Source organism: Hakea prostrata, chromosome 4 (genome assembly GCF_041222555.1).
Source record: "Hakea prostrata isolate BN-2017 chromosome 4, UWA_Hpros_2, whole genome shotgun sequence".
Lineage (NCBI taxonomy): Eukaryota > Viridiplantae > Streptophyta > Magnoliopsida > Proteales > Proteaceae > Hakea > Hakea prostrata.
The window spans coordinates 2,083,635-2,111,218 of NC_142603.1; the positions used below are offsets into that span (position 1 = coordinate 2,083,635).

Consider the following 27,584-nt stretch of genomic DNA (forward strand, 5'->3'; position numbering starts at 1 on the left):
CATCTTTTTATATTTTCCAATAAAATTTTCCTCTAGTCTATAAATGACAGTTACTCATTAGGGTTTTAGTATTTCCCAATAGCACCTTTGTTATGTCCTCTCTTACCCATTTCGCACCCAAATTAGGGGTGCCAATTCAGGACTCAACCATTGAGATTGAACCAACCGGCGACTTAAGACCTGAATTGGACCAACCCGATGAGATCAGGTTGGGGACTGAAAAGCCTATCAATTTCAATCTGGTTTGGTCCAACCATCAGCGGTCCACTAATCCAAGTTGAACGAACCGACCCATTAAAGAACCCAACTCGTAAAACTGGATTTAAAGAGTTTATAGAGGTTCAAATGGTTCAAAATCTGATTAATGCCTTGCACTCCGAAAGAAAATTTTGATTTATATCCATGCACCACACCGACAAACAGGGTATAATTAGTCAAGAATTCTTGCAAGAGAAACCCATGGAGGGATCACAACGTTGATGTATAGTAGTTGGGTTTCCGTTGTGATCCAAGTGAGTAGGAGTTTGTTTAGCAACTTCCTTCTAAGGATTGCTTTAATTATTGTCCATTTTTATTTATAGCATCAGATATATTCAGGGAACAAGAACACATCAAGGTCATCCTTCAATGGCTTCAATGGCGATTACTCTTAACAATGGCTTAAAGATGCCCATAATCGGTCTGGGCGTTTGGCGGGTTGAAGGGAAAGCCATGAGAGACCTTATTATCAATGCCATTAAGATCGGGTATCGTCACTTTGATTGTGCTGGTATGTGATCACTTCAACATTCACACTCTTGTTCATTTTTCTTTTCAAGTTCTCTTATAATGTTCAATGACTGATTCCGCAGCTGAGTATAAGAATGAAGCAGAAGTTGGGGAGGCATTCAAGGAAGCATTTCAGAGTGGCCTTATTAAAAGGGAGGACCTTTTCATTACCACCAAGGTCAGTTTAATTGCGAATATGGGTTTTCAAGCTTCGGTGTTGCCCAAATCAATGATGCATTCCTTCCTGGGTTCTTCTCTGATTGCAGCTGTGGAATTCAGACCATGGACATGTTCTTGAAGCCTGTAAAGACAGTCTGAAGAAACTTCAGATAGAATATCTTGATTTATATCTTGTTCACTTCCCTATAGCTACAAAGCATACTGGTACATTGCAGCCTTCTCATCTATTAGATTATTAAATGCTCAACTTTATAATTTCAGCTCTACTTGGTTGTTGGATCTTTGTAATTCTGACACCTTGTCATTTCCCTGTTCTTTGAAATGAATGTTGGTTTAAAAAAAAAAAAAAAAAAAAAAAAAATCTAGTGGGCTACACAATGGATCCACTCCTGAGCCAGCACATGTATGTCTAAGACCCAGTTAACTTTAGACTGTAACATCATGGTTACTGTGTTAAATTCTTCATCTACATATTAGGCCATGGTGGAACACAGAGGAATTACCTAAACTTTGAATCTTTAACGCCATTGACTCTGTTCTGTTTCTCTGAATTATAAGTTTTTCCTTCTTTGTATTGGCTATAAACACAGGTGTGGGCACATGTGGCAGTGCTTTGGATGAAGATGGTGTGCTGGCGATAGACACTACCATTTCTTTGGAGACTACATGGCATGCCATGGAAGAGTTGGTTTCCCTGGGTTTGGTTCGGAGCATTGGTATCAGGTAAACAGACCTTTGGACATCTCCAGCCGCCTTCGTTTTGATGTTTCACTGCATTTTACATCAATGGTTGGTGATCTGAGAAACCCTGGAGAACAATATTTGCTCAGACAATTAGTTTATTTAATGCAGCAACTTTGATATCTATCTTACAAGAGATTGCTTAGCCTACTCCAAAGTGAAGCCTGCTGTTAATCAGATTGAAACGCACCCCTACTTCCAACGCGAATCTCTTGTCAACTTCTGTCTGAAGCATCGGATAAGTGTTACGGCACACACCCCCATTGGAGGAGCTGCTGCTAATAAAGAAATGTTTGGTTCCAACTCTTGTTTGGATGATCCAGCCATCAAGGTACTTATTTCTTGCATTGATGAATATGAAATATATGATCTTTTATAAACCTGATTTTGATTCGTGTTCATCCTCTACAACCAGGGTCTGGCCGAGAAATACAAGAAAACTGTGGCCCAGGTAGTTCTCCGGTGGGGTATCCAGAGGAACACAGTTATCATCCCAAAGTCATCAAAAACGCAGAGGTTGCAGGAAAATTTTGAAGTGTTTGATTTTGAACTGACCGCTGATGACATGAAGTTAATAAAGAGTGTGGACCAGAAACACAGGACCAACCAACCAGCCAAGTTCTGGGGCATAGATCTTTATGCATAAGTGTGATTCTTAAAGTTCTATTGATAGGAAATTTTGATTGAAATCTTTGAAAGCTATCTTAAATTTTAAATAAATTTGTCAACATTCATCATCATTCGCTGAGAATAATGTAAAACATCAACAGAAAATTGGGAAGCTTACTCTTTTAAAAGCTACGCATATAAAGGCCCAGGTATCATCTCCTGCATAGAAATGCTTGAATCTGTGCAGCATGCTTAAGATAACAATCACGAACAAAGTGCACATAAAAGAGACCGGAATTTGACTGAATTAGAGAGAGAAAGGGGGTGGCAAAGTACACAAGGTAAACCATATTGCTACCATTGTAACTTTCATGTTATTCTAGAAGATGTCTTCAAATAACAGATGGAATAAAGGCCAAACTGCATTTTCTACGCACAAAAATAGAAGATTCCACTAAATATGTGAGCAAAAGTTCATCTTGACATTCACACTTCCAAATCGCATACACTTTTCTTTCTACATCATAAACAAGGCAGGGAAGAAAGTGAAGCACAGTTCATCTCAGCCTGGAGCACTAACCTATATATATGTTGTTTCCCCTTATTGACAACCTGCTTTTGTACAATGAATGGTCATCAGGAACACCTCTAATAAATAAAGGGAAGAATGGCTCGCCGATTACGTGGGTAGTTATCAAATTTTTGAAGATACCACCTATGTGTCTCTGCAGCTGCAAGGGCAAGATTTGCCACCTGTGGCATCCAACAAGTTTATTGTTTCAAAGATTTCTTGAAGTTGTGAAATGTTGATGATAAATATGAGAACACAATAAAGTTATATCTTAAGTTAGGGGCAGCAAAAAGTACCACAAAGCCAAAAAGTAGCCAAATTGTTAAGTCTGAACCTCCACTTGCAACCAAAATACCAGCATATATAACCTACATGGCATCAGAAATGTTCCGAGTAAATATGTGGACTTTGTTCAAACATATAGATGATAATGGAGTGACAACTGTAAGAATGGTGAGGGGTTAAGGAAATGAATTTGTAAGCTCTTAGTTGTTTGCCTTTATCATAGACAGTGTAACCAAAGACATGCGCAATGAAGTTCGTTGGAGTATGCTTTGTACTGATGATACTGTTTTATGAGACAAAAAAAGGACTAACACCAATTTAAAATTATTGAGAGCAACGTTGGAATCAAAAGATTTTAAGCTAAGTAGAATGTAGATGGAGTATCTACTGAGTAACTTTGGTTACACCAGGATAGATAATGGGCGGTGAAACTTGATTATAGGGAGAGCAAAGCTATTGCTTATGGTATCTAAGTTCAAGCATAGATAAAGAAGATAAAGGGGACAATATTTGACAGAGAATTAATTAGGAAAGGTTAAGTGGAAAAGTGCATCAGGAGTTTTATGTGATTAATGTTGATGTTTTCATCTAATAACTCAAGGAAATTTTCCAGGATGGTAAAACGACAAGCTATGATGTATGGTGTGAATGTTAGCCAATTAAAAAACATCACATAGATAAGCTTAAATGTAGTGGAAATTAGGATGTTGAGATGGATGAGTAGCAAAGCTGGATAAATAAAGCAAGGAAATCATAGTAGAACTGGTTTCGGAGTAGCTCTGATACATGATAAGCTACAAGAAGGTCACCTGAGGTGGCGCAGCCATCTTAAATGGAGGGCTTTGAATGCTCCAAATTGAAGGAAGTAAAAGATCTCGAGTAGCAGACATAAAACAACCAGAGGACAAATAGTGCAAAAAGATATGCATGCTTAGCCCTTATCTCAAGTGTGACCTCCAGTAGAGCTGATTGGAATGCAAGGATCCAAATAACCCCATTTAGTTAGGGTAGGGCTGAGTAGTTGCTTGTTTGCTTTGTTTGAGATGACAGGTAAACTGAAGCAAGAATGTGCTTACATAGAAATGAGATTCTGTAGAGCTGATTGGAATGCAAGGATACACATAACCCCAATTAGTTAGGGTAGGGCTGAGTAGTTGCTTGTTTGCTTTGTTTGAGATGACAGGTAAACTGAAGCAAGAATGTGCTTACACAGAAATGAGATTCTTAAGTGTATATATTACTACTGCAAGATAAAAGATCTCTTTTGGGCAATCATGAAAGTAAGATCAGACAAGGCAATTACCATTTCAGATAGATAATGCGGGGAGGAAACAAATTCAAACCAATCACCATGAGGGATTACATATGCATCTGAATTCTCTGTGTCTTCACGCAATGAGCCCTGCTCAGAAATGAAAATTCAGTCAACCAGTCAGAGTGAATGAATTAATAAAGAAAAGGCAATTAAATGTGAAGATGAAATTCCATAGGGTTAAGCTGGTTCATCATCATTCTGACATAACAACAACAAGATGAGCAACAATGTTAGTTCATTCCTAAAAGACAACCAAAAACCATCAACAACAACACTAATTAAATGATTTTTAACCAGGTAACTTAGGTGAGCCTGGCTACATAGGACCACAGTTTAAAAGGTGTTTGGGGGGGGGGGGGATTAAAAGACTAGCTAGGCAGATCAATTGGTCAAGCTAGACTGGGTGGTCCCTAGATGGATAATGTAGCAAATCTAAATTTTGGATGTAAACTTCTAGGCAAGTCTATTCTTTTTGGTGCAAATGTCAAAGCTTTTCAAGAAGTTTCTTGATAACTTACTGCAACAGAGTCTATCTGCCAGAAACCATAAGCAGAAAGTGACTTCCATCTATGTGGACCACTTAAGCTGTCATGTGGTACATACACAACAAGTGTAGCACACAACCACAACATCAATGAATGCAAAGACAGTTAACAAATACATGTCAAGAGTTCAGGTCAGACTAACCAAAGAATGAACATCAGAAGAACTAAAAATGCATTGATCCAGTAAGAAAAACTGGCAGAATTACAGAAATTTCGACTGAATGTTTATCAAGTCAAACTAAATGAAAGACAGCTAGCGTTGTGAGATAGAAGGAATAGTTCAAAGAACATCTAAAGAATTAATAACAGAGATGGATAAAAAGAGTAGCAAGAGATGAAAAAGACTTGGAGAGATATAGATAGCAAAAACTAAACTTGGCTTGACAATTACAACTAATGACATGATATGTGTGTACTAGATGGAATCCCTTAGTCCTGAGAAATAAAGAGCAGCATCGCAGTTTCCACTGCCTCTTCATGTCCATACTAGTGTCCATAACCTTAACGGGGCATCATATTTGCCATAGGGATAAAAGAAACAACCAAGATAAGATGAGATTGAAAGAAACTAGGGTAACTCATTATGGAAAAATACAACGATAATTGGATATCAAGCATCATTATTGGATTTACAAGTGCAAGGGTTTGAAGATCGAGAATTGGTTGAGGATGTCCGGACAATTTGAAGAAATAGTGCTTTGAGCCAGTAAACTTTACATTATGAATAATTTCTAGCACCAGCTGCAAGCAATAATTCAGCTCAGCTCAAACCATCAAGGATAATAGGATAATGGATTTCCTCAGTTGAAGGACAGCACAAATACCACAATTGAAAGAGGTTTCTCGGAAGAAACACTTCTCTTTGAGATGAATATCAAGAAACCCTTGTCATCAAAGACAAATCTTCATTCAACTGGCCAATTTTATATCCCACATGTAAAGTGAACTGACGAATGCAAACAAAAATATTTACAACAAAAAAAGTAACACCGAGATTCTTTAGTGCCCATACAACCCTGCTCAACCCAGAATATTACAATGGCCCACTGGTTCCTGTTGCACCAAGAAGTAGCAGGAAAGATCATAGCAGGATGTAATACTTACAAGAATTGAATGACAACGGCTCTGATGAATTTCACCCCAAATAAAAATAGCTGCACCAATCCACTGGCACCATCCAAGCTTGCTAAGAGGCTTCACGTATCCCCACCAATCAAATTCAACGTTATGAATGTGTTTCCGACCATTAACAATAAACTCAGCCATGCGATGAGCCGCAAAGCTAAAGACCTCTGGCACACAAATGCTACAAAGCGATAGTGGCGCAGCTGCATAGAAACTAGCTTTTTTTGGTGGAGGGGGGTAATGAATCAGTAAAACTCCAGAAAACCCTAAGTTTATACAATCATAACAAAAGAATAAAAGACAAAAAATGGACCTGACCCCACAAAAACACGGTTGCAGAATATGAATGCTTGTGAGACCAAGATATATGTATATATCATGTAAAATCAGGCAGGTAAGAACAACAAGAACACTTCCTCAAGTCAACACATACAAGTTGAATTTATTAACAGGCAAATCTGATAGCAACTGAGCGGTTTATAATATATTTTATAACCTCCTTTTCCTACCTCTTGCTTTTCACTTGAGCAATTTGGAATTAAAGACAAGGTGAATAAATTATACACACAGATGGGTTGACTTTAGTAAAAAATTCATTGTCCCAGTTGCAGATCAATTGAGAAAAGTTTCTTCAAGTATTGTAAGAGCCGCAACAAGTTCCGGCTTTGTAGTACACATTAAGTGGATGTTTGATACCTTTTTGATACCTTGAACCAACATATTTTTTCTTCACATTATCTCTAGGCTGCTATAAATGCTCCTGTACAGCCACAGTCAACGGAGACCTATAAATGCTCTTGTACGGAGAATGATATAATCCAAATTAAGGGACTAGAAGAGTTAGGGATAGACCTAAGATAGCCTTAAGAGAAGTGGTGAGAAAGGAAATGCATAACTTAGGCCTTGTATCTAGCATGGCCTCAAAACAGAATTGATTAGAAGGCAAGTATCCATGTAGCTGACCCCATTTAGTTGGGACAAGGCTTATTGTTGTTGTTGTTGTTGTATTATCTCTACGCTGCTGACCAAATGAAAAATGCTAGACCAAACTTTTTTTTCTTTTCTTTTCTTTTTCTTTTTTTTTTTTTTTTTGGGGGGGGGGGGGACGCATCAGAATGATTCCACTCTAACTTACACATTAATGGGGAATGTTGCAAAAAATAATGTTTCATCTCATCGAAATGTCTATAAAGCATGTAATTCAAGCGGTTTATGGGTTGGTTATTGATCCTCCACACCCCATCAGGTACACCCCTAAGAAGTATTGCAATCAGTGAGAAACAATAATCTCCCCCTCCAACAAGCCATGGAGAAATCATAACTGTTTGGATTCCAAGTCTTTTAAGGAAAGGGATCCTCAGGGTGGAGAGCTTGTACAGAATAATGGGCTTGCACGAGGAATATCAACCATTCTTTGTTTCTCTCTTGGCCTTAAGATCCAATGCAACACTTTTTCAAAGAAGCGTTGACTTCAAGTATTACTCTTTTAGTTTTTATTTTATATTTTATATATTTGAAGAGCTTCGTTTTGTTTACCTTCTCATTTATTCATTTTGAAAGAGCCCTGTTTTGTTTATTCTCCAGTTGAAATCAAACAAGCTGAGATTTGTGTTGGTTTTGGCTTATTTTTTAGGGGTTGACGACTGAGGAAGAAGTTGGGATGAACAAAGGAAACTTTGATGCTCTCATCTTTCGAACTAAGCAGAGTTCCTTCCAACTGCTGATCTGATAGGGTTTTTGTTATCAACTCTTGGTGAGCTTAGAAATCCCGTTTGCATTTTTCCAGTGGTTCAGCACTGCTTCTACTAATGACTTCCAGTGGGCTTTCCAACTCTAGAGTAAACAGAAGACCCGGGTCAAAGGTACCAACTCAACCTTCCAAGATTTCTTTCAGGGTTTTCCAGAGCACTTTTCTGACCACTGCAGCCCAAAACACATGATTTTGAGTTGGAGAAATCCTATATTCATCTCAGAACTCCCTACTTTGAGTCAGAGAAACCAATCTAATGTGAATCCAAGCTACGTTAATAGGTAGCCAAAAGTAAGGTTAGGCATAAATGAACAGGAAATGTATAGATTCTAAAGTGCACAGGGTGGAATTTTATTTGACAGTGCCGTGTCGAAAAATTAAATACTGTTCAAATGATTTATTTAATTAAGATCACTAGGCAATATAGATTTTTTTAAGTACCCAAAAGTACATGTTCAAACAAATAAGCTATGAGAAATTATCATAAAAGACAATACAGAATCATCTATAATGCTCTAACCTTCCTGCACCCACCTGTTAGAAAGTGTATGTGGTGCAAAAATTCATCAATGGAGTGTTTACATAAGCACACTAGCTATATCATTGACCCTATATCCTAATAAATTTCAAGTTCTACAACTCTGATTCTTGTTACTGTCCCCTAGAGAACTTTCCAGATGTACAAACATGGAGTGAAGATGCGAATCACACTGTCAGAAGCATTATTTAACAACGTCTGTAAAGTCAGTATATTCAAAATTGAGAGACACAGAAAATGTCAGGTCCCAAGGGAAGTAAGATTCGGGAAGATATCAGCAACTTACAAAATCCCAGTTAAGTAGCCACAAATGTGCATCCGAGCTGAGCGGCTGTAGTTGAAAACATGTACTGTCTCATAAAGGCGTCTCAGGACTTGAACTTCCATCAGTAAAAGCAAAAACAAGGTTTTCCATACCCTGTATCTATGTTTTAAAGGAATTGAAGGAGACTTGTGCATGGAAAATATATGTGAGCCTCCAGTTAAGTGGCTTGCAACTGTAGAATAATGAAAAGGCTCAGAACTGGATGGCAGCATCCGGTACGCATAGAACCAAGTCATAAGTAGCAAAACCGTTGTCCATGGCACCGCCACCACATAGAAATGCAGGAAAAAACTCTGGGGAACAGTAAATTTCTACAATGCAACAGAAAAAAAAACAAATTAGAGAAAGTCCGATTAAGCCAATTTAGCTGCCATTGGAAAAACAAAGTTTATCATACAAGAGGAAATAACCCCAATTTCAGCTTTGATTCCCAATTCACTTGTTAATGTCAAAGATGTATTTTTTTGGCGGAATAGTGGCACAAAAGGCAGGAAGAACCGATGATGAAAGGATTAGATTATAAACTCGCAGTCTTACCATTGGTTTTGTTAGTACTTGTTAGTTCAAATGTGCCATAAATATTTTCCTCACAAGACAGCCACCAAGTAATTTTCTTTCCCACGATGTCCAAGCAATCACATTTCTGCAACTAAAAAAATATTACCCTGACAGTGTTTACCCCTTACGTTTCCATGATTCGATAATTCAATCGGACAAATAGTATTTGCAAATGATAATTTAGAATGAAAGAACCACGGTGGTACATAAATTGCATAAACACCAGGGGAAAGGGAAGGAAAGAAAAAAAAATCAACACATCTCAAAATACAAAAGTTGACTCCGGAAGAGGGAGGGAGTCTTGAGTTGCTAAAGTTCTAGAACACTCACTCGTGACGAAGATGGCATGATTTTCCCTCTGCTTGCGAATGTCAATACAAGTCGACGGAAGGAAGTAAGACGATCACAAGGGAGCAAGGCAACAAGAATAGACAAGATTCCGGCGATCCACGCTGCTTTTAGCAGCAATACTGGTTCAATTTCCATTGTACGAGCACTAGTTCCGATAGAGATAAAGCCACAAAACCCTAGTCTCAAATTTTAAGATTCGAGACACCACCACCATGACAGTGGAGGAAATAGCACCAACTGATAACGCATGCAAAACTTAGCATGTCTTTGTTTCGTTGCCAAACTTGAACTCTAAGCAATTCCAGAAGTGAAACGAACAAATTCAGGAGACTTTGCTCAGCGCTCACTACTGGAATCTCATTCGAGTTAGAGAGAGACGGATTATTATATTCTAATTCTAAATTATCAATCGTTGTTTACTGTTAATCTCGTAGGGTAAGGGAGATGCGGAAAACTGGAACCAGGTTGGGGAAGAAAGTTGCATATAAAATGCATCGTTCGTTGCCTCAAGCCGTTACCGTTATCTTTTTCCTATTTTCTTGGCATCCAAACATATCCTAAGAATGAAAAAGGTATAATGGAGGGGTTTTTCGGTAAATCGCGATCAGGGTTTGGTAAAATTGGGGTTTGGACGTACATAATTGATCTAAGGCAGGTTTTGTCAGTCTATGATCATAAGAAGCTCAGCTCATGTCTCATGAACAATGGGAAATCAAGCTCAAAAATAACTCATTTCATTCATAGTGCAAGCTCCAAGGATAGATAGAAGTACTTCACCAAAAAAAAAGATAGATAGAAGTATAAACAAACGTACATGTTAAAACGGCTGCAAAATTTCTGCTAGAGGCTTCACGCATACATATTGTTAACAGGAACAGCATAGGGTGCATTCATCAAACTTATGAACCAGTGTGAGAGAACCAACAAGTCACTTTGAAGAAGCAAAAAGAAGGAAGGAAACCGACTTAGAAAACAATGGAGTGATTTGAAGGATAAAAACCATTGTCCCAAATAATTTGGTCATTAGAAAGTCTTAGAAACCTATGTTCAAGTAATAGTTCGGTGACAATTGTAAAAATAGTAGAGGCCAAGATGGTGAATTTTCAATTACAATGGAGTTACATCAAGGATCAACTTTGAATCTATCTAACTAAAGACACTTAAGGTGAGGTTACTTGGTTTAGGTCAACTATAGAATAGGCTTTAAATTAAATAGAACAAAGAATATATAATGTATGACTTTGAACATGATCAGATAGATGATGAGGTGGTGAAACTTGATGAGGAGACCTCTAGCCACAAAAAGATTACTTTAGGTACCTTGGCTCAAATGATTCTATTAGAACCATGGTACAAAGTGTTGGCGATATAGCCCGAAAAATGGTCATGTCGCTAGAAGGCGACACAACTCCCCCAGCGATACGATGTCGTCCATATGTTGCCCATTTTTTGCCGATTTATTGTTTTGTAATGAAAATTTGGCGATTTTTTGCCAATTATAAAAGGAAATTCGCACCTGCCAAAGGGTTTTTGCCTTTTATCATACTTGTCCAGACAGGCGGTGACCGCGAAGGAGAACGTGTGGTTAGAACTTTCCGGCCGTCGGATGAAACTACTATGGTGAAGAGATTCCCTAATGTACCAGACGGTCACCCATGAAACTTCCCAAGCACGGTTCCTCTGTTCTACTTCAGTCAACGGACTTGCAGGGAAAGTCGGTGGGAGTTGAGGTTCTTATCTGCGGTGGAGCTCCGCGAGTATCATATCTCCCTCTTCTTTCTTTTTTTTTTTTTTATTTGTATTATGTCTAAATGAATTAATCGGATCATCCGAATTCAAAAAAATCAAATTCAGATTTTCAACTATCCGCTTACATCCCTAGCCGTTGGGGAGTAAAATCATGTCTCCCATCATTCACACGAGCGGCATTGTTTCCATGTACCAAGTCAAATTCGGGTTGGTAATTGGGATCTTAGTGCATGTATTTAAAGGCCAATTATATCAACAGATCTCTACAGTTTCACGTCGGAAAACAAGAAACGACTCAATTGCCTTCGATATTTGCAACTTGTAACTCATCTGTTCAGCTCCAACCAAAGTTCCCTTCAAATCAACACAAAGGGCCTTAACTCTTCAGATAGTTCAACACAATAACAATCAACTCCTGGGGACAATGGGGGGGGGGGGGGATGGAGTTTCTAGTCGGTGGTGCAAACAAATTTTGCTTTCGAATAGCTCTCGCTCATTGACATCCTTACATGGTACTAAATGATCATCATCAACATCCCCAGGTCATAAATGTTTTGAATAATTCTATCCATAAGATCATGAATCATCTCAAACTTCAATGTGTTTCACAACATCCAGCTTGAGTTTGAAACCCATATTCCGTTGACTCTTAACTCCGTAGCCCAAAATATTGTCATCCAAAGCTTGTCCATCCATATGCATCAGAACGGAATCTCATGTCAATTGTTAGCCCATCCTGATATTCCGATTGAGAATCTATTAGTTTATTCAGTTTATATGGAGTCAGCTTGGTTAAGAAATGAAGAGAAATATGAGGTCAAAAGTTCGAATTCATTAGGTATATATTATATATAATAGCTATCATTCGAGGATGTTGTCAAGTCAAAGTGTGTGTAAACTGGCCCAAGTACACCTCAATTTTGAAAAAAAACAAAGAAAATGTGCAAATCAATATTGAATCATAAATCTATTTCTTTTTTTTTTTGAACTGAGGTTCATCCGGCCGCGCTTACGCGCACCACGATTTACTTCCTCAGGAAAGGGAGGTAGCTTTAATATTAATGCTGCCGAGTGGGTGCGAACCCAAGACCTCCCCTAGGGAAGTTGGGTCTGCTTTAGCATACCACCTTTGGCTAAAAAATAAAAATAAAATAAAAATCTATTTCCATGCATAGAAAGATTAGACAAAAGAGGTTTTATTATCTTTTTTTGTTTTTTCACTTAGTTTTAACCCTAGGAAGAAGGTGTGAAAGATTTCATAAGCCACTTTTTAGATCATATGTCGCAATAAACAAAGCTGCCTTTCCTTTTTTTTTATTTTTTTGGTAAAAGAAAAACTTCATTCTTTAAACTGGAAAGAAATACAGAAACACACCAAAAAAATAAAAATAGAAAAATAGAAGCATGGAAACACAAGGCTCAAATAGAAGCATCCAAAACCAATGAATGGAATTTGACCAAACTGTCATACATGTGTAAGGTATGGGTCAAGTCCAAGAAAACCTTAGAAATAAAGTTGTAAATATAACAGCAACTAATAAGCTCAAAAGATACGAAAAATGCACCCTCCATTACAGATGCCTAAAAAGTTTAAAGAGTTCAAAGAAGTGAAGAGGAGATAGGAGAAATGAGAAAGATGAATAAGAAGAAGAAGAAAAGGCTGAGAGAGCAAAATAGGAAGAAGATGAATAAGAGGCATCTGTCTCTCCGCCTCAAACGCGGGTTGTTCGATCCTTAGGGTTTTGCACAAAGCTGCCTTTATTACAACTTGCAAGAAATACGCTAAACCTGAGAACCATGTATATACCCTATATGTGTTAGAAAAATATACGTGAGATCATTCCTTAAACGTATGGATTGCTATAATTTGACTATATTTAATGATCTTTATAAAAAATAAACTATATTTAATGATTTATCAAAAACAAAATATTATATTATATGATACAATTCTCGTCCGGTGTTTAGAGTGACTATCACCCAACTTCCATTCTCCATCTAAACTCTGATAAGAGAATTAAAAAAAAATTAGGCTAGACAAACTTTTTTTGGTCAAAGGGAAGGAATATTTTTTAATATCCGTGCTTTATAACGTATATTAATTACCTCCTGATCGTATTTTGACAGATTAATTACTTTCTAAATGTGTTTCACCGAGTGCATTATTAGTATGAAAACGTGTGTAGTCATCTTTTCTTGGGGATCCAATAATCTATACCACAAGATCCATATCCAGGCTTCATCAAGTTTATGTATGTAAATTTTCCTTGTAGTGAACAAAAAAATAAAAAAACCACGTAAACTTTCCTTGTACAACAACTCCTCTTAATTTTACCTATAAATGCAGGTCCGCCCTCTACGTATGATATTCATGTCAATTGTAGAGAGACATCACAGAGCACTCTCTATCTCTCTGTGTGTCTGTCTGTGTGAAGCAGAGAAAAATGGGTTCAGCACGTATACTCTGTTTCTACTTCTTCTTCTTCTTCATCACTGTTCTCAGTTGCAATGACACAGAGAAAGCAGCAGCAGAAAAGGGTCGATGGGATTTACTACAGAGAAGCATCGGAATACCAGCAATGCACATGCAGTTACTCAAAAACGATCGAGTCATCATGTTCGACAGAACAGACTTTGGCGCTTCGAATCTCTCCTTACCCAGAGGCAGATGCAGAAACAATAGCAGAGACTTAACCCTAAAATACGATTGCACTGCACACTCTGTCGAGTATGATGTTTCTGCCAACTCCATTCGAGCCCTTTTCGTTCAAACTGATATATGGTGTTCTTCCGGCTCCGTATTCCCCGACGGCACTCTCGTCCAGACCGGCGGCTTCAACGACGGAAAATATGCCGTCAGAAGTTTCCGGCCGGTCAATGATTCTGACTGGAAGGAAACTTTGCATGAACTCAAGGACTTCCGCTGGTACGCCACCGATCACATCTTACCGGACGGCCGTGTCATCATCATCGGTGGCCGGCGGCAATTCAACTACGAGTTCTACCCAAAATCAGAATCTACTAACAGGGTTTTCTCTTTCCATTTTCTATTGGAGACGTATGACCCATATGAAGAAAACAATCTCTATCCTTTCGTTCACCTCAATGTGGATGGAAACTTGTTCGTCTTCGCTAACTATAAATCCATCTTGTTCGATTACAACAAGAACATTGTGGTGAAGAGATTCCCCGATGTACCAGACGGTCACCCTCGAAACTACCCAAGCACAGGTTCCTCTGTTCTGCTTCCGTTTAGGTCGGTGGAAGCTGAGGTTCTCATCTGCGGAGGAGCTCCACGAGGGTCGTATCCTAATGTTAAGCGGAAGCATATTTTTGGTAGAGCTTTAGATACATGCGGTAGGATCCGAATTACGGACCCGAATCCGACTTGGTACATGGAAACCATGCCACTCGCGAGAGTGATGGGAGACATGCTTTTACTCCCCAACGGCCATGTTTTGATCATCAACGGAGCAGAAAATGGGACTGCCGGGTGGGAGAATGGCAAGAATCCGGTTTACAATCCGGTTCTGTACCGACCGGATAATCCGCCTGGGAATCGGTTTCAAATCCAAAACCCGAATACCATTCCTCGTATGTATCATTCCAGTGCAGTTCTTCTCCGTGATGGCCGAGTTCTGATCGGAGGAAGCAATCCTCATGAGTACTACAACTACACCGGCGTCGAGTATCCGACGGAATTAAGCTTAGAAGCATTCTCTCCTGGGTATTTGTCGCCGGAAAATTCGAAATTCAGGCCGACGATTATCTATCCGGAGTCGTACATTAAGATAAGTTATGGGCAGAGATTGGTAGTACGGTTCTCTGTTTCGGTTGGTGTGAATAAAACGGATGTATGGGTGACAATGGCGTCTCCATCCTTCACGACACACTCCTTCTCCATGAATCAGAGGCTATTAGATCTGGGTCGCGGAAATGTGACTGAGGTGGTGCCGCTGCCGGCGGCGGCGGCGGCTGAGTTGTGCTATGATGTTACGGTGACGACTCCAAAATCAGTTTTTCAGGCACCTCCTGGGTATTATCTCTTATTTGTAGTTAATGAAGAGATACCCAGTGAGGGGATTTGGGTTCAAATCCAATGAAAATTGTAGGGCAGTTCTTGTTAATTTTTTTCTTTTTCTCTACTCCCCAGATAAGTTCATGTTAACCTTAATTGTACTATATAAATATGTTAAATTGACAATGAAAATATGGTTTATGCCATATGGAGAGTGTCTCTTCTCTTCTCTCAAATTGTAATATATGGTGTTTTCTTAATATTAATAATAATAACAACAAATTGAACAACATGCATGGCTTCCTCATTCATGAATCATGACGCCAGTGGAATGACGATAGAATCTCCGATCACTTGAGTTAAATCCAAACCCTCACCCAAAAGGCCCAACCCATGCACGGGTACGTAGGCGTAAAATATAGTTGTTGTCCAAGATATCTTCACATTACCCCATGATGTAAGCCCTAATAGTTTATTTTATATTCTTAGGGAGAGTTAACATTGCCAACTCATTGTCCAGGTCCCACGAGAGCTCTATCTCGTATGAGTAGGCGGAAAGGGCGGCCTCCCGGCGAACGCGAACCCGCAAAAAGGCTCGACCGGGTGGTCAAATTGTCTCCGCGACAAATTAGTATCCTCTCACTCAATCTCCAAGTTCTTAGAGTAACTTAAGAGTGCATCCCTGATAATGATGAATATGTGGGTATTTATAGATCTTAGGAGAGGTTACCTTAATTGTGCGGTGATGGAGTTCGAATAGAACCTATTTTTGCTAATTTTCTGAAGGGTCTGGGTTTGCCTCTTGTTGGCCCTTTTCTATTTCTATTTTTTGTCTGTTTGCTCTTTTTCCTTGGTTTTTTTTGGGTGTAATTCAATTGTGTGTTTCTTGGAATAACTACTTTGTTGTTGGATGTCATAGGCTTTCTTATTAAAATTGTAAATGTTGGGTTATTTGTATTACAAATTCTTCAAACACACAAAAATGAAATTGCAATACAATTGAGAGATGAAGATCTTTAGCAAATCTGGAGAGCTTGAAGTTGCAACCGAACGAACCACCGATCGATGAGGTTGAGTCACACCTTGAGTGCTGTCTTTAAGGTAATTGATGCACCCTACTACTAAGGGTTCTTCGCACCACCACCTCCAAGATAAAGCAACCTCCAACTAGAAGATGAGGTAGTTCTTCTAGTCCCTTCAAGGAGCCAAAAGCTAGAGCACAACACTTAGACAAATTCAAATAAAGAAATTAACTTTGTAACACAAATAATGTGAGAGTGAGGAGTGTCTCAATTGCACACCATATGCAAGGAAAGGTTGGGTTTATATAGGCCCAAACCTCACCTTACACCCCTTAGAATTCTTAAGGCAATGAATTGGATTTAATCCATTCAATAACCTCAACCCCACTCATGGTAATGGCCATGAATGGTCATGAAGTTAAAAATGAGAATTGATGGTCAAGAGTTAGAATTGAAGTAAATTCCACCCTTCAAGTAACCCCACCACACCACCATGATCAAGACCATTAAGACCCATGACCAATATCATGAAGAGCCTCATAACCAAGGTCATGAAGGGCCTCCTTTACTCATGGTGCCTCATTACCACCCTTACCTCATGGGTCCCATATACAAACAAAACAATTAAATAAAAGAAATACAAAAAACTAATTTTGAAACTTAATATATAGATAATATAGATTTTAATAAAAAACCTAACAGTAAATTAGCAAAATATATAAACACTAAAACCACATCACTGGTATGATAGTAACTAAAGTGTCAGGATATTGCATGTGATTACACAGGAGATTCACCTCTTAAGTCTATGCAACAAAGTCACTTGCAAATTTTCTCCAAGTCAAGGTATCTTACCACAGGAGAATTGGACTTTGAGGTCCAAAATGACTTAAAAAAGGGGTAACAAAGTTGGTTCCATCTAGACACTAAATCAGCAGGGGTGGAATTTCACACGTTTTTATTACAAATTTAAGTCAAAGATCACAGCTAGGTAGGTTAAAATTGGACACCATTAGAATCCTTCATCATCCCTAATGGTCCAGTTTCAGTTGGTACGATCTGAATGAATGGTGCTTGATAGATGACCCACTAGACAAAAAACACGCCCAGAAAAGCAAAGCAATAACATTTGATATTTTACTTCAACTCGTTTAGCTTCTACTTCCCTCCTATTTTGATGGATCATATTTGATGAATCTGAAGTTAACTATAGAGATCATCTCCTTTTGGCTTAAAAGTTCCCAGCAGGATACGATAAGGACTCTAGCTCCTTCTAACGTTCAAACAAGAACAAAGAACATTCAAGGTATTTGGTTCTCTTTTTTCTTCTGTTTTTGTCGAACCATCACTATGGGTAAAGTACTCGTGACATTGTGATCAAAAATCAAAAGAAGTAAAGCTAGATCTTGCTCGTGACTCTGTCTAGATTGGAATATATATATAAAAACCAAATTTACTTTAATGATGGCAACTACAATCTCAAAAAGTCATGTTGGAATCAAACAATTTTGGTTTGATGCAATTTTGTCTTTTCCACGCATGTTATTTCTTGATTGCGGAAACCAACCGAATTCTCGGTGATTTTCATATTGACAAAACAACACCTAAATGTAGAGAAAATTAATCACTATTTGTAGCAATGAAAGAGGAGGGTGAATGAAAAACATACCGTATGCTTGGATTACCCATAAGAAGAGATTAAATAATACCCTCGAATCGCAGAGGAATTTGTCAATCAAAAGACATACAATTGAGTTGGTTTAGTGTCCCTAATTTTGATTTGCATGACAGTTTTTTGATCAAGATTCCCTGTTGCAGAATTTTAAGATTCGAGACACCACCTCCAAATATGTGTAATGAAATCTGTGGATTCATCTGTGATTTTTGTGAATGTGCAAATGTTTAGTATTTTTATGGTGGGGATGAAATCTCTGAATTTCACCCTATGCCCATAAATCTACAGATTCACGTTTTTAGTGTAAAAAGATGAATCTCTAGATTTCATGAATCTAGAGATTTTCACAACCAAACGGGTATAAATCTTGCATTCATGAATCCAGAGATTTGAAATCCGGATTCATGTAACCAAATAGGCCCTTAGTTGTGTAGTAATGGAGTTCGAATAGAACTCTATAATTGTTGCTAACTTCCTGGAGAGAGGAATCTTATCTGCCAAAAGAGTATTACTTGGATTGTAGTTGTGGAGTCTGACCTAGACTCTAAAACCAATTCAAAATATCTGACTTGATCGGAACCCTTATCCCTATCTTTAAGGAGGTTAGATATGATTCAAATTGTACACATTGCTTAGTGCCTTTGTTTTATTCGTGGTCCGACCAATGTTTGATCGGTCTCATTCCTCTTTGGTCGACCTAGTTAGGTCTATTATTAATTGTCCATAACAAGTACTAAGACCATTCTTCTCCTTGGGAAGTCTTATGAGTTGTTTTTAGCATTCATCCTTGTGTTCATCTCGTTTTAATGAATAAGCATTTTATTAAAAAAAATAAAGAGAGAGAATTTGTTAGGTATTGGATTTCTAGGGAATCCTAATTAAGAAATAAAGAAGCACAAGAAACCAAGAAAATACTACGAAGAAGATCGGTGAAAATTAGAAGTTTGGAAACAACTTTTCAGATCATACATCTCAATGAATAAAGCTATCTTTGTTTTTTACTTTTTTGGTAGAAATAAGAATGCCTTAGTTACAAATGGCAAGTAATTTGCTAATGTTGAGAACGATATATATAAGTTATACGTGGATGGATAATCTCTTTATAGGAAAGAAAAAAAAAAAGAAGTGTATGTACAATTTTTATGAGATTATTTTTTAAAAAGTTTAAATCGTTAATTTGATTGTCATATTTAAACTATATATTTCTCTTTTCAGGAGTCCGGATTCTCTAACCTCGTAAGTAAAGAACTCCAACTCATCTTATAGTGGTGGCCAGTTGGAACATAATGAATCATAAACTTGATCCATCGCATAGGTTTCCAAGTTAGAAGTCTAAGTATTAAAGTTCAGTTTAGTTGTCCAGTTACCAATTAGAAGTCTTGTGTTAAAGTCCAGTTTAGTTGTCCATCTTCTCATTCCTCAAAAAGCATTTTTTTAATATTAATATCTTTCTTTCCTTCTTCTTCTTAATATGGTTTGCTTTAATAGGGAACCACCCCCCGGACAAGCACCCCCCTGGGATAATACACCCCCTCACCAGCAAAAATCAAAACACCCCGAACCAGGAAATAACCGAAAACAAAACCAAACACCCGACTAAATATGTTTTATTTAAACCAAAACGAACACCCCAAAGAAAACAAAACCTCAATAAAATAAAGAAAACAAAACAAAACAAAACTAGTTATTAAAAGCCCAACATGCCCTTTTGAAAAAAATTATCAAACAATTAAAAAACCCAAAAAGTAGACGGTTTAATATAAAGAACCCTTTTAAGCATTTAATTACTGAGAGTCGGTTTTAATTGTTTGATAAAAAAAAAAAAGGGGGGCAAAAAAAGATAATTTGGTTTTAGTTTTGGTTTTAATAATTATTTTAATGAGGGTAATAGTATTTTAACTAGGGGATGATAATTTAGGGTTTAAAATAAAAATATTTAGCAAGGGTAGTTTGGGATTAGAAAAACGGAAGAAATACCGAAAGCGAGGGGAGGTGTTTGATATACGCAAGGTAAGGGGGAGGTAAGTGATTTTCCAACTAAGAGGGGTGTAAGGTATTTGTCCAGCTAAGAGGGAGGTAAGTGATATTCACCCTAGAATTTATAGTTGTTATCTTAATTGATTGAGACACAAGATTCACAAGGATCTATAGTCTATCTAGAAACCTCAAATGCTTGCACACAACGAATGATCCCTTATCTTTTCCTTATTATATCTATCTAAATTCTAATGAATGATTAAAAAATATCTTCCAAATTCAACACCTTCCTCTCCAACTCTGCCGCAAAAAGATATAATTAATATAGAAATTTGGAGAGTCAAAATGATCTCCCCATCAACTAACATTTTTTCAGAAGATAATTAATGTAAAAACTTAGAAAGTCGGGATCAGCTCCCTATCAGCGGAACACTGACGCTTTTTCATGACACATTTTATGTAGAATCTGTAAAACTCATTGAAATTTCATGTTAAAAATATACTTTAGATGTAAGTCTCACACACAAAAAAAAAAAAACAAAAAAGGAAAGAGAATGTAATTAATATAGGAATTTGGAGAAGTCCAGATGATCTTTCCATCAACAAACATTTTTTCAGAAGGTAATTAATGTGAACCCCACAAAATATATATAGGAATTTGGAGAAGTCTAGATGATCTTTCCATCAGCTAACATTTTTTCAGAAGGTAATTAATGTGAACCCCATAAAAAAAAAAATATATATATATATATATATATATATATTAATTAAAGCAGCTCATAGTATTTTTTTTCAGAGAGAGCATATAGTATTTTTTCTTTAGATAAGCGAGCAAGTAGTATTGAGAAGCTGTTAAAATTAATTACTTTCTAAACGTGTTTCACCGAGTGCATTATTATTATGAAAACGCGTGTAGTCATCCTTTTTCGGGGATCTGTATCAAATACCATATCCAGGTTTCACCTCCGTTTACGTAAGTATTCTTTCTACTACTTTCCATCTTAACTAACTTACGTCTCTAAATTTTTCCTATAAATGCATGTCTTTCTTCTACATACGACACGTAAATCCAAGAGAGAAACAAAGCAAGTCATCCAATACAATCTCTACTTGGGTCTGTACTTAGTAGAGAATTCAAGTGGAGCAAAGCAAAATGGCTTCACCAAATATACTCTTCTTCTTCTTCTTCTTCTTCTTCATCGCTGTTCTCTCCCAAGCACCAGTACTACCAGCTGAAAAGCTGGGTCGATGGGATTTACTAAGGAAGAGCATCGGAATACCAGCCATGCATATGCAGCTACTCAAAAACGACCGTGTCATCATATTTGACAGAACAGATTACGGCGCTTCCAATCTCACCTTGCCCGGAGGCAAATGCAGAAACAACAGCAGAGTACCATTAGATTGCACTGCACACTCTGTCGAGTATGATGTTGCTACTAATTCCGTTCGAGGTCTTTTCCTTCGAACTGAAACCTGGTGTTCTTCCGGCTCCGTTTTCCCCGACGGTCGTCTCGTTCAGACCGGCGGTGACAAAGAAGGAGAACGTGCCGTCAGAATTTTCCGGCCGTCGGATAATTCTGAATGGGAGGAGAACCTGCTTGGACTCGACGTCAGGCGTTGGTACGCCACCAATCACATGTTACCGGACGGCCGAGCCATCGTCGTCGGTGGTACTCGTCAATTCAACTACGAATTCATCCCCAAATCAGAATCTACTAACAGGGTTTTCCCTTTCAATTTTCTAAAGGAGACGTATGATCGATATGAAGAAAACAATCTCTATCCTTTCGTTCACCTCAATGTGGATGGAAACTTGTTCATCTTCGCTAACCATAACTCCATGTTGTTCGATTACAACAACAACATTGTGGTGAAGAGATTCCCTGACGTACCAGACGGTCACCCAAGAAACTACCCAAGCACGGGTTCCTCTGTTCTGCTTCCCTTAACGGACTTGCAGAGTAAGTCGGTGGTAGCTGAGGTTCTCATCTGCGGAGGAGCTCCACGAGGATCGTACCCTAACGTTGAACGGAAGCATATTTTTGGTAGAGCTTTAGATACATGCGGTAGGATCCGAATTACAGACCCGAATCCGACTTGGTACATGGAAACCATGCCACTGGCGAGAGTAGTAGGAGACATGCTTTTACTCCCCAGTGGACATGTTCTGATCATCAATGGAGCAGCAAATGGGGTTGCCGGGTGGGAATATGGCAAGAATCCGGTTCTCCACCCGGTTCTGTACCGACCCAATAACCCACCTGGGTCTCGGTTTGAAACTCAAAACCCAGCCACCATTGGTCGTATGTATCATTCCTGTGCAATTCTAATCCGTGATGGCCGAGTTTTGGTCGGAGGAAGCAACCCTCATGAGTACTACAACTACACCGGCGTCGATTATCCGACGCAAATAAGCTTAGAGGCATTCTCACCTGGGTACTTGTCGCCGGAAAATTCGAAATTCCGGCCGAAGATTATCCACCCAGATTCTTACATCAAGATAAGTTATGGGCAGAGACTGGTAGTGCGATTCAACGTACAGCCTCCTGTGACAGTGAAGAAAACCGATGTGTGGGTGTCAATGGTGTCTCCATCGTTCAACACACACTCCTTCTCCATGAATCAGAGGATATTAGATCTGGGTCGCGGAAATGTGAGTGATGGCTGGCCTCATGATATTACAGTGACGACTCCAAAGAATGCAAACCAGGCAGTTCCAGGGTATTATATGTTATTCGTGGTTAATGGAGAGATACCCAGTGAGGGGATTTGGGTTCAACTCCAATGAAACTGTGGTGCAGTAGTTCTTCTTAGCTTTGTATTACCAGAAGGAGAAGTGCCTTCTGTTCATGTTGCTAACTAATAATTCATTGCTAATAGAATTGAAGAATAAATCAGAGCCATTTAATTTTTGTCTGGGATCTAAATCGAAGTTCTGTAGTCAGCATAAAGATTATTCTTTTTAGATCTGAGTTCATCCGAACAAGATTACGTGTAGCCAGAAGTGCCTTAAAGTCCTGTATGAAGACACAATCTGCCCTCATAACATGATAATTCTGACGAGTAGAAAGAAAATCAAGCATTTATGCAACAATAATTAAAATTAAAAGCGTAAATAAAAGTTTTTATTTCATAGGTTGTTGAAGATATATTATTAAGAAATCATATCACTTTACCTTTTACAACCAGGACCAGTTTTTGGATGATTTTGCCAGAGTCCAATGCATTTAGTGGCAAGATAGTCTTGCAACCGTTGGATGGTCAAAACGTGTTTGAGATTTCGACCTCAACAACATTTTAATCATTCAACGGCCACAAAACAATTTATTTTAATGATTTATAACACAAATTTTTTTTTATTCATGAGGTGCTTAAAGATCATCTAGCCTATGGTAGGTTTCATGTTAGAAAATCAATGCAACATTTCTTTCTCTAGATCTAAATCACATAATAATTATTATAATATTATCATTACCATTACCATGACTGATATAGAGGTCTTCTTAGTTAAGATATTAAACAATTTGAATCAGTCATTTACTGAAAATTAAAAAAAAATACAAAATTCTTGTCTAATCATATTTTTTCCTCTGAAATTTGAAGTAAGACATTTATAGAAGGGGGTATATATGAAATTTAACATTATAAACATATTAATATATTATGATATCAGTCTATCACTATCAAAGTACGAAATCTCAGGTTAACAAAGTCAAAAGGAGGTAAAATAGTCATTTCTGCTGATCATTCGAGTTTGAGTTTCTTCCTTTATTGGATCTCTTTCAGGAGTCTGCAAGTGTTTCTGCAATGTGAAAGGTGGACCTATAATTCAAACAAAAGAGTTTCTCTTTAGAATGAGTTGTATCAGAAAAATGATAATCCTTTCTTCAGAAGAATACTAAGAAAAGAAGTGAATGCATTATCCCCTGTGATCGTCGCTTGTTCACTTTTGCTAGGAGGTTATTTACAGAAACAAGAGAATTGAATGAGTTTGATCTACCTGGGCTTTGGGTCTGCAAGTGGGGAAGTATCACAGTGCTTTACAGTTGTCTATCTCATTCCTCACAAATATTTCCCAGTATGTCTATAACTCTGTCTTGCCTTTTTTCTTCTTTTTACGTTAATTACTAAGCTTTGATTTAATGAATTTCTTTGTTGTTTTCCTAGGTTAAGCTAAGGAATCTCAGTTTAAAAGTAACCAGGAAAAAGACATGATCACATGACGATCTGCAGTGATCCGCCGCACCAGAACAGAAACGATCCGTGAAGATAAAGAATGTCCATGGAGCTAAGAAAACAAAGAACTGAACAGTACCCACTCCAGCCCACCTTCCATAAAAGACACAGAAATTTCTGTAAATACTCGGCACCTCTACTGATTTGATCAACCCAGAAAGGATTTGAATCCACAATCAATTTTGTTTCCTTATACACTACTATTTAATCTATAAAACTCCAACCCCTTCTGGGTTCATGGGCTACCAGAGCAGAGGACCAAGAAACAAGCTTTAATGGCTCCATCTCACATTCTCTGTTTCTACTTCTTCTGCATCATACTCTGTTCCGTGACGCAAGCAGTACCAGGAGGAAGATGGGTCTTGCTAAAGTCGAGCATTGGGATTTCTGCTATGCACATGCAATTGCTCAACAACGATCGTGTCGTCATCTACGACCGAACAGATTTCGGCGCTTCAAATCTCTCCTTACCCGCCGGAAAATGCAGAGACGATAGCTCTGACAATTACCTCAAACATGACTGCACCGCTCATTCTGTCGAGTATTCCGTTCTTACTAACTCTATTCGACCCCTTATGGTTCAAAGTGATGTGTGGTGCTCTTCTGGAGCTATGTTCTCCGACGGCCGTCTGCTCCAAACTGGTGGCTTCAACGATGGAGATCGTGTAATCAGAATATTCCGGCCATGTGATGGTTGTGACTGGGAGGAGACGCCGCTAGGACTCAACGCCCGCCGCTGGTATGCCACTAATCACGTCTTACCGGACGGACGTGTCATCATCATTGGTGGCCGCCGGCAATTCAATTACGAATTCTACCCAAAATCAAAATCTACTAACGGGGTCTTTTTCTTACCATTTCTAGTTCACACGACTGACCCAAACGTAGAGAATAATCTCTACCCTTTCGTTCATCTCAACGTGGACGGAAATTTGTTCATCTTCGCTAACAATCGAGCAATCTTGTTCAACTACACCAATAATTCTGTGGTGAAGACTTACCCTGTTGTACCAGACGGCCACCCTCGAAACTACCCAAGCACAGGTTCCTCTGTTTTGCTTCCGTTGACGAACTTGCAGAGCCGCCGCTCGTTGGAAGCTGAGGTTCTTGTCTGCGGCGGAGCTCCACGAGGATCATTTCAAAAGGTTACTTCATCGGGGGATTTCATCGGAGCTTTGAATACTTGCTGGAGGATCCGAATTACTGACCCGAATCCGACATGGTACATGGAGACAATGCCACTTGCGAGAGTGATGGGAGACATGATTTTACTCCCCAACGGCGACGTTTTGATCGTCAACGGAGCAGCAAGAGGAACCGCCGGATGGGAGTACGGTGCTGACCCGGTGTTTTACCCGGTTCTATACCGACCCGATAATCCATCAGGGAAACGGTTTGAAATCCAAAGCCCGAGCACCATCCCTCGTCTTTATCATTCCTCTGCAATTCTGCTCCGTGATGGCCGAGTTTTGGTTGGAGGAAGCAATCCCCATAAATTTTACAACTTCACCGGCGTTACTTATCCGACTGACTTAACCTTAGAGGCATTCTCACCGGCGTATATGTCGCCGGAAAATGAGAAACTCAGGCCAAGGATTATCTCTCCGGTGTCACAAACGAAGATAGGTTATGGGCAGAGACTGGTGGTGAGGTTCTTGGTTTCAGATGCTGTGAATGACGAGAGGGTTAAGGTTACAATGGTGTCTCCATCGTTCACCACACATTCCTTCTCCATGAATCAGAGGCTATTGGATCTGGGTGGTTGCGGAAATGTTACTATGGCATCGCCTCCGATGCAATTGGCATATGATGTTGCAGTAGCAACTCCAAATTCAGCTTTCTTGGCACCTTCTGGGTATTATCTTCTATTCGTGGTTCATGAAGAGATTCCCAGTGAGGGGATTTGGGTTCAAATTCTATGAAATAATTATTGTTCACGTTTGATGTAAAATCTTGTCATTACTTGTTATGGATCATCACGGGCAAGAGTATACAGAGAAATTCAGCCTTCACGGGCTTTACTTGTCGAGTTGAACTTTTAACTCTGTTTTGAGTCAACACTACGGTCACCGGTCTCTTTAAATTTACCCCTTTAACTGGTTGACGTTGATATGCTAACATTGGGCTCATGAAGAGGTTTTGTACGGATAGGTTTTGGCCCATTAAGGGGCCGTGTCTGTGTGGGGTCCTTTACATCAACTGCCCAACAGGAGGGATGGATTCTAGGCCCATACCATTCCAATTCTTAGAAGCCCATACCAGAACCTCAACACCCCAACTTTTTTCTTTTGACTAACGTATCAGAAGAAAGAATAACATGATGAACCTGAATATATCAGAAGAAAGACAATTTTGGTCTTGCCCAACTCAAGGCTACGTCAAATTGAACTCAGACGCTTCATATATTGGAAGTACAGGCAGAGCAGGTTTGGGCTTTCACTTCAGGATCCATTGGACCAACCAATTTTTGCGGTTTCAGAACCGGAACAGGACTCATCAGCTTTGATGAGTGAAGCTTTGGCCATTCGATCCAGAGTAGAGCGAGTCCTAGTTGAATCAGATTGCTAAGTGTTGATTGATCTAATCAACGATGATTCATCAAATCCATCCCATGACATTAGGCCCATTGTATATGATATTTTAGAGGAATGTTCCTTCTCTCATATAGTCATATTCCTATTCCTATGTTGGTTAACTATGCTGTAGACCACCCAGCAAGAAGGGCTTTGTTGATTTTGAATACGATTCAATGGCCTTTATCCACTCCTTGGTTACGGTCTTTTATGTAATTCTGTAGCTTCAGTTCAGTCGTCTAAATTGGACTTCATTTGATGATTTCAGGATCGGTAATGTCAAAGTTTGAAGAGATATATGACAATCTGTATACAGAAAGTCTCTGCTCAATAATTGTGAAAGAGCAAAGAAAGCAAAAGATTAAATCCATCGTCCATTAAGGAAGAAGAGAAAGTAAAAAAGAATACGAAGGATGTCCATGTAACGTGTAAAGCTAAACGACGAAGACACAGTAAGCTTGTCAATTTCAATTCACAGGCACATCATTATCATCATCATCTACATGAAATGAATTTGGACCCCTCCACTGAAATCCAAGCAGAGCTCCCATTAATGAACACCTCAAACTCACCTTGCCTCCATTATAGCATCTGCTCCATTCCATTCCATTATTTCTGGATTAATTTTCCATTTGGCTTCTCTATACAGGCTATCACGTACCCATCCAAT

The 27,584-nt window shown here is 38.7% G+C and overlaps 2 protein-coding genes and 3 pseudogenes across 2 annotated transcripts; 4 read left to right on the top strand and 1 right to left on the bottom strand.

The window, feature by feature from the left end:
• The first annotated feature begins 636 nt into the window (after positions 1–636).
• On the top strand, positions 637–2,335 carry LOC149017015 (NADP-dependent D-sorbitol-6-phosphate dehydrogenase-like). The gene is made up of 6 exons (XM_089151323.1): positions 637–769; positions 852–946; positions 1,035–1,152; positions 1,539–1,671; positions 1,801–2,020; positions 2,105–2,335. Exons 1-6 carry the CDS (start codon positions 637–639, stop codon positions 2,333–2,335), a joined length of 930 nt encoding a protein of 309 aa, XP_089007449.1.
• LOC149017016 (polyprenal reductase 2-like) lies at positions 1,889–10,099 on the bottom strand. The gene is made up of 6 exons (XM_089151322.1): positions 9,641–10,099; positions 8,714–9,063; positions 6,119–6,353; positions 4,458–4,556; positions 3,166–3,237; positions 1,889–3,051 (listed from the first exon to the last, which is right to left on the bottom strand). The coding sequence occupies exons 1-6, from the start codon at positions 9,794–9,796 to the stop codon at positions 2,947–2,949; spliced, it is 1,017 nt and encodes a 338-aa protein (XP_089007448.1). The 5' UTR covers positions 9,797–10,099; the 3' UTR covers positions 1,889–2,946.
• Positions 10,100–13,854: 3,755 nt separating this feature from the next.
• On the top strand, positions 13,855–15,513 carry LOC149017017 (aldehyde oxidase GLOX pseudogene; annotated as a pseudogene).
• A 5,859-nt stretch (positions 15,514–21,372) lies between these two features.
• LOC149017018 (aldehyde oxidase GLOX1 pseudogene) lies at positions 21,373–22,893 on the top strand (annotated as a pseudogene).
• Positions 22,894–24,500: 1,607 nt separating this feature from the next.
• LOC149017019 (aldehyde oxidase GLOX pseudogene) lies at positions 24,501–26,360 on the top strand (annotated as a pseudogene).
• Positions 26,361–27,584: the final 1,224 nt, after the last annotated feature.

Coding starts and splice junctions, on each gene's coding strand:
- LOC149017015 (XM_089151323.1), top strand. CDS start 637: ATGGCGATTACTCTTAACAATGGCTTAAAGATGCCCATAATCGGTCTG. Junction 1,153..1,538: donor TATAGCTACAAAGCATACTG/GTACATTGCAGC, acceptor CTATAAACACAG/GTGTGGGCACATGTGGCAGT. Junction 2,021..2,104: donor TGGATGATCCAGCCATCAAG/GTACTTATTTCT, acceptor CTCTACAACCAG/GGTCTGGCCGAGAAATACAA.
- LOC149017016 (XM_089151322.1), bottom strand. CDS start 9,796: ATGGAAATTGAACCAGTATTGCTGCTAAAAGCAGCGTGGATCGCCGGA. Junction 9,064..9,640: donor TCATGCCATCTTCGTCACGA/GTGAGTGTTCTA, acceptor GTTGCATTGTAG/AAATTTACTGTTCCCCAGAG. Junction 3,238..4,457: donor CGCATTATCTATCTGAAATG/GTAATTGCCTTG, acceptor GATGCCATGTAG/GTTATATATGCTGGTATTTT.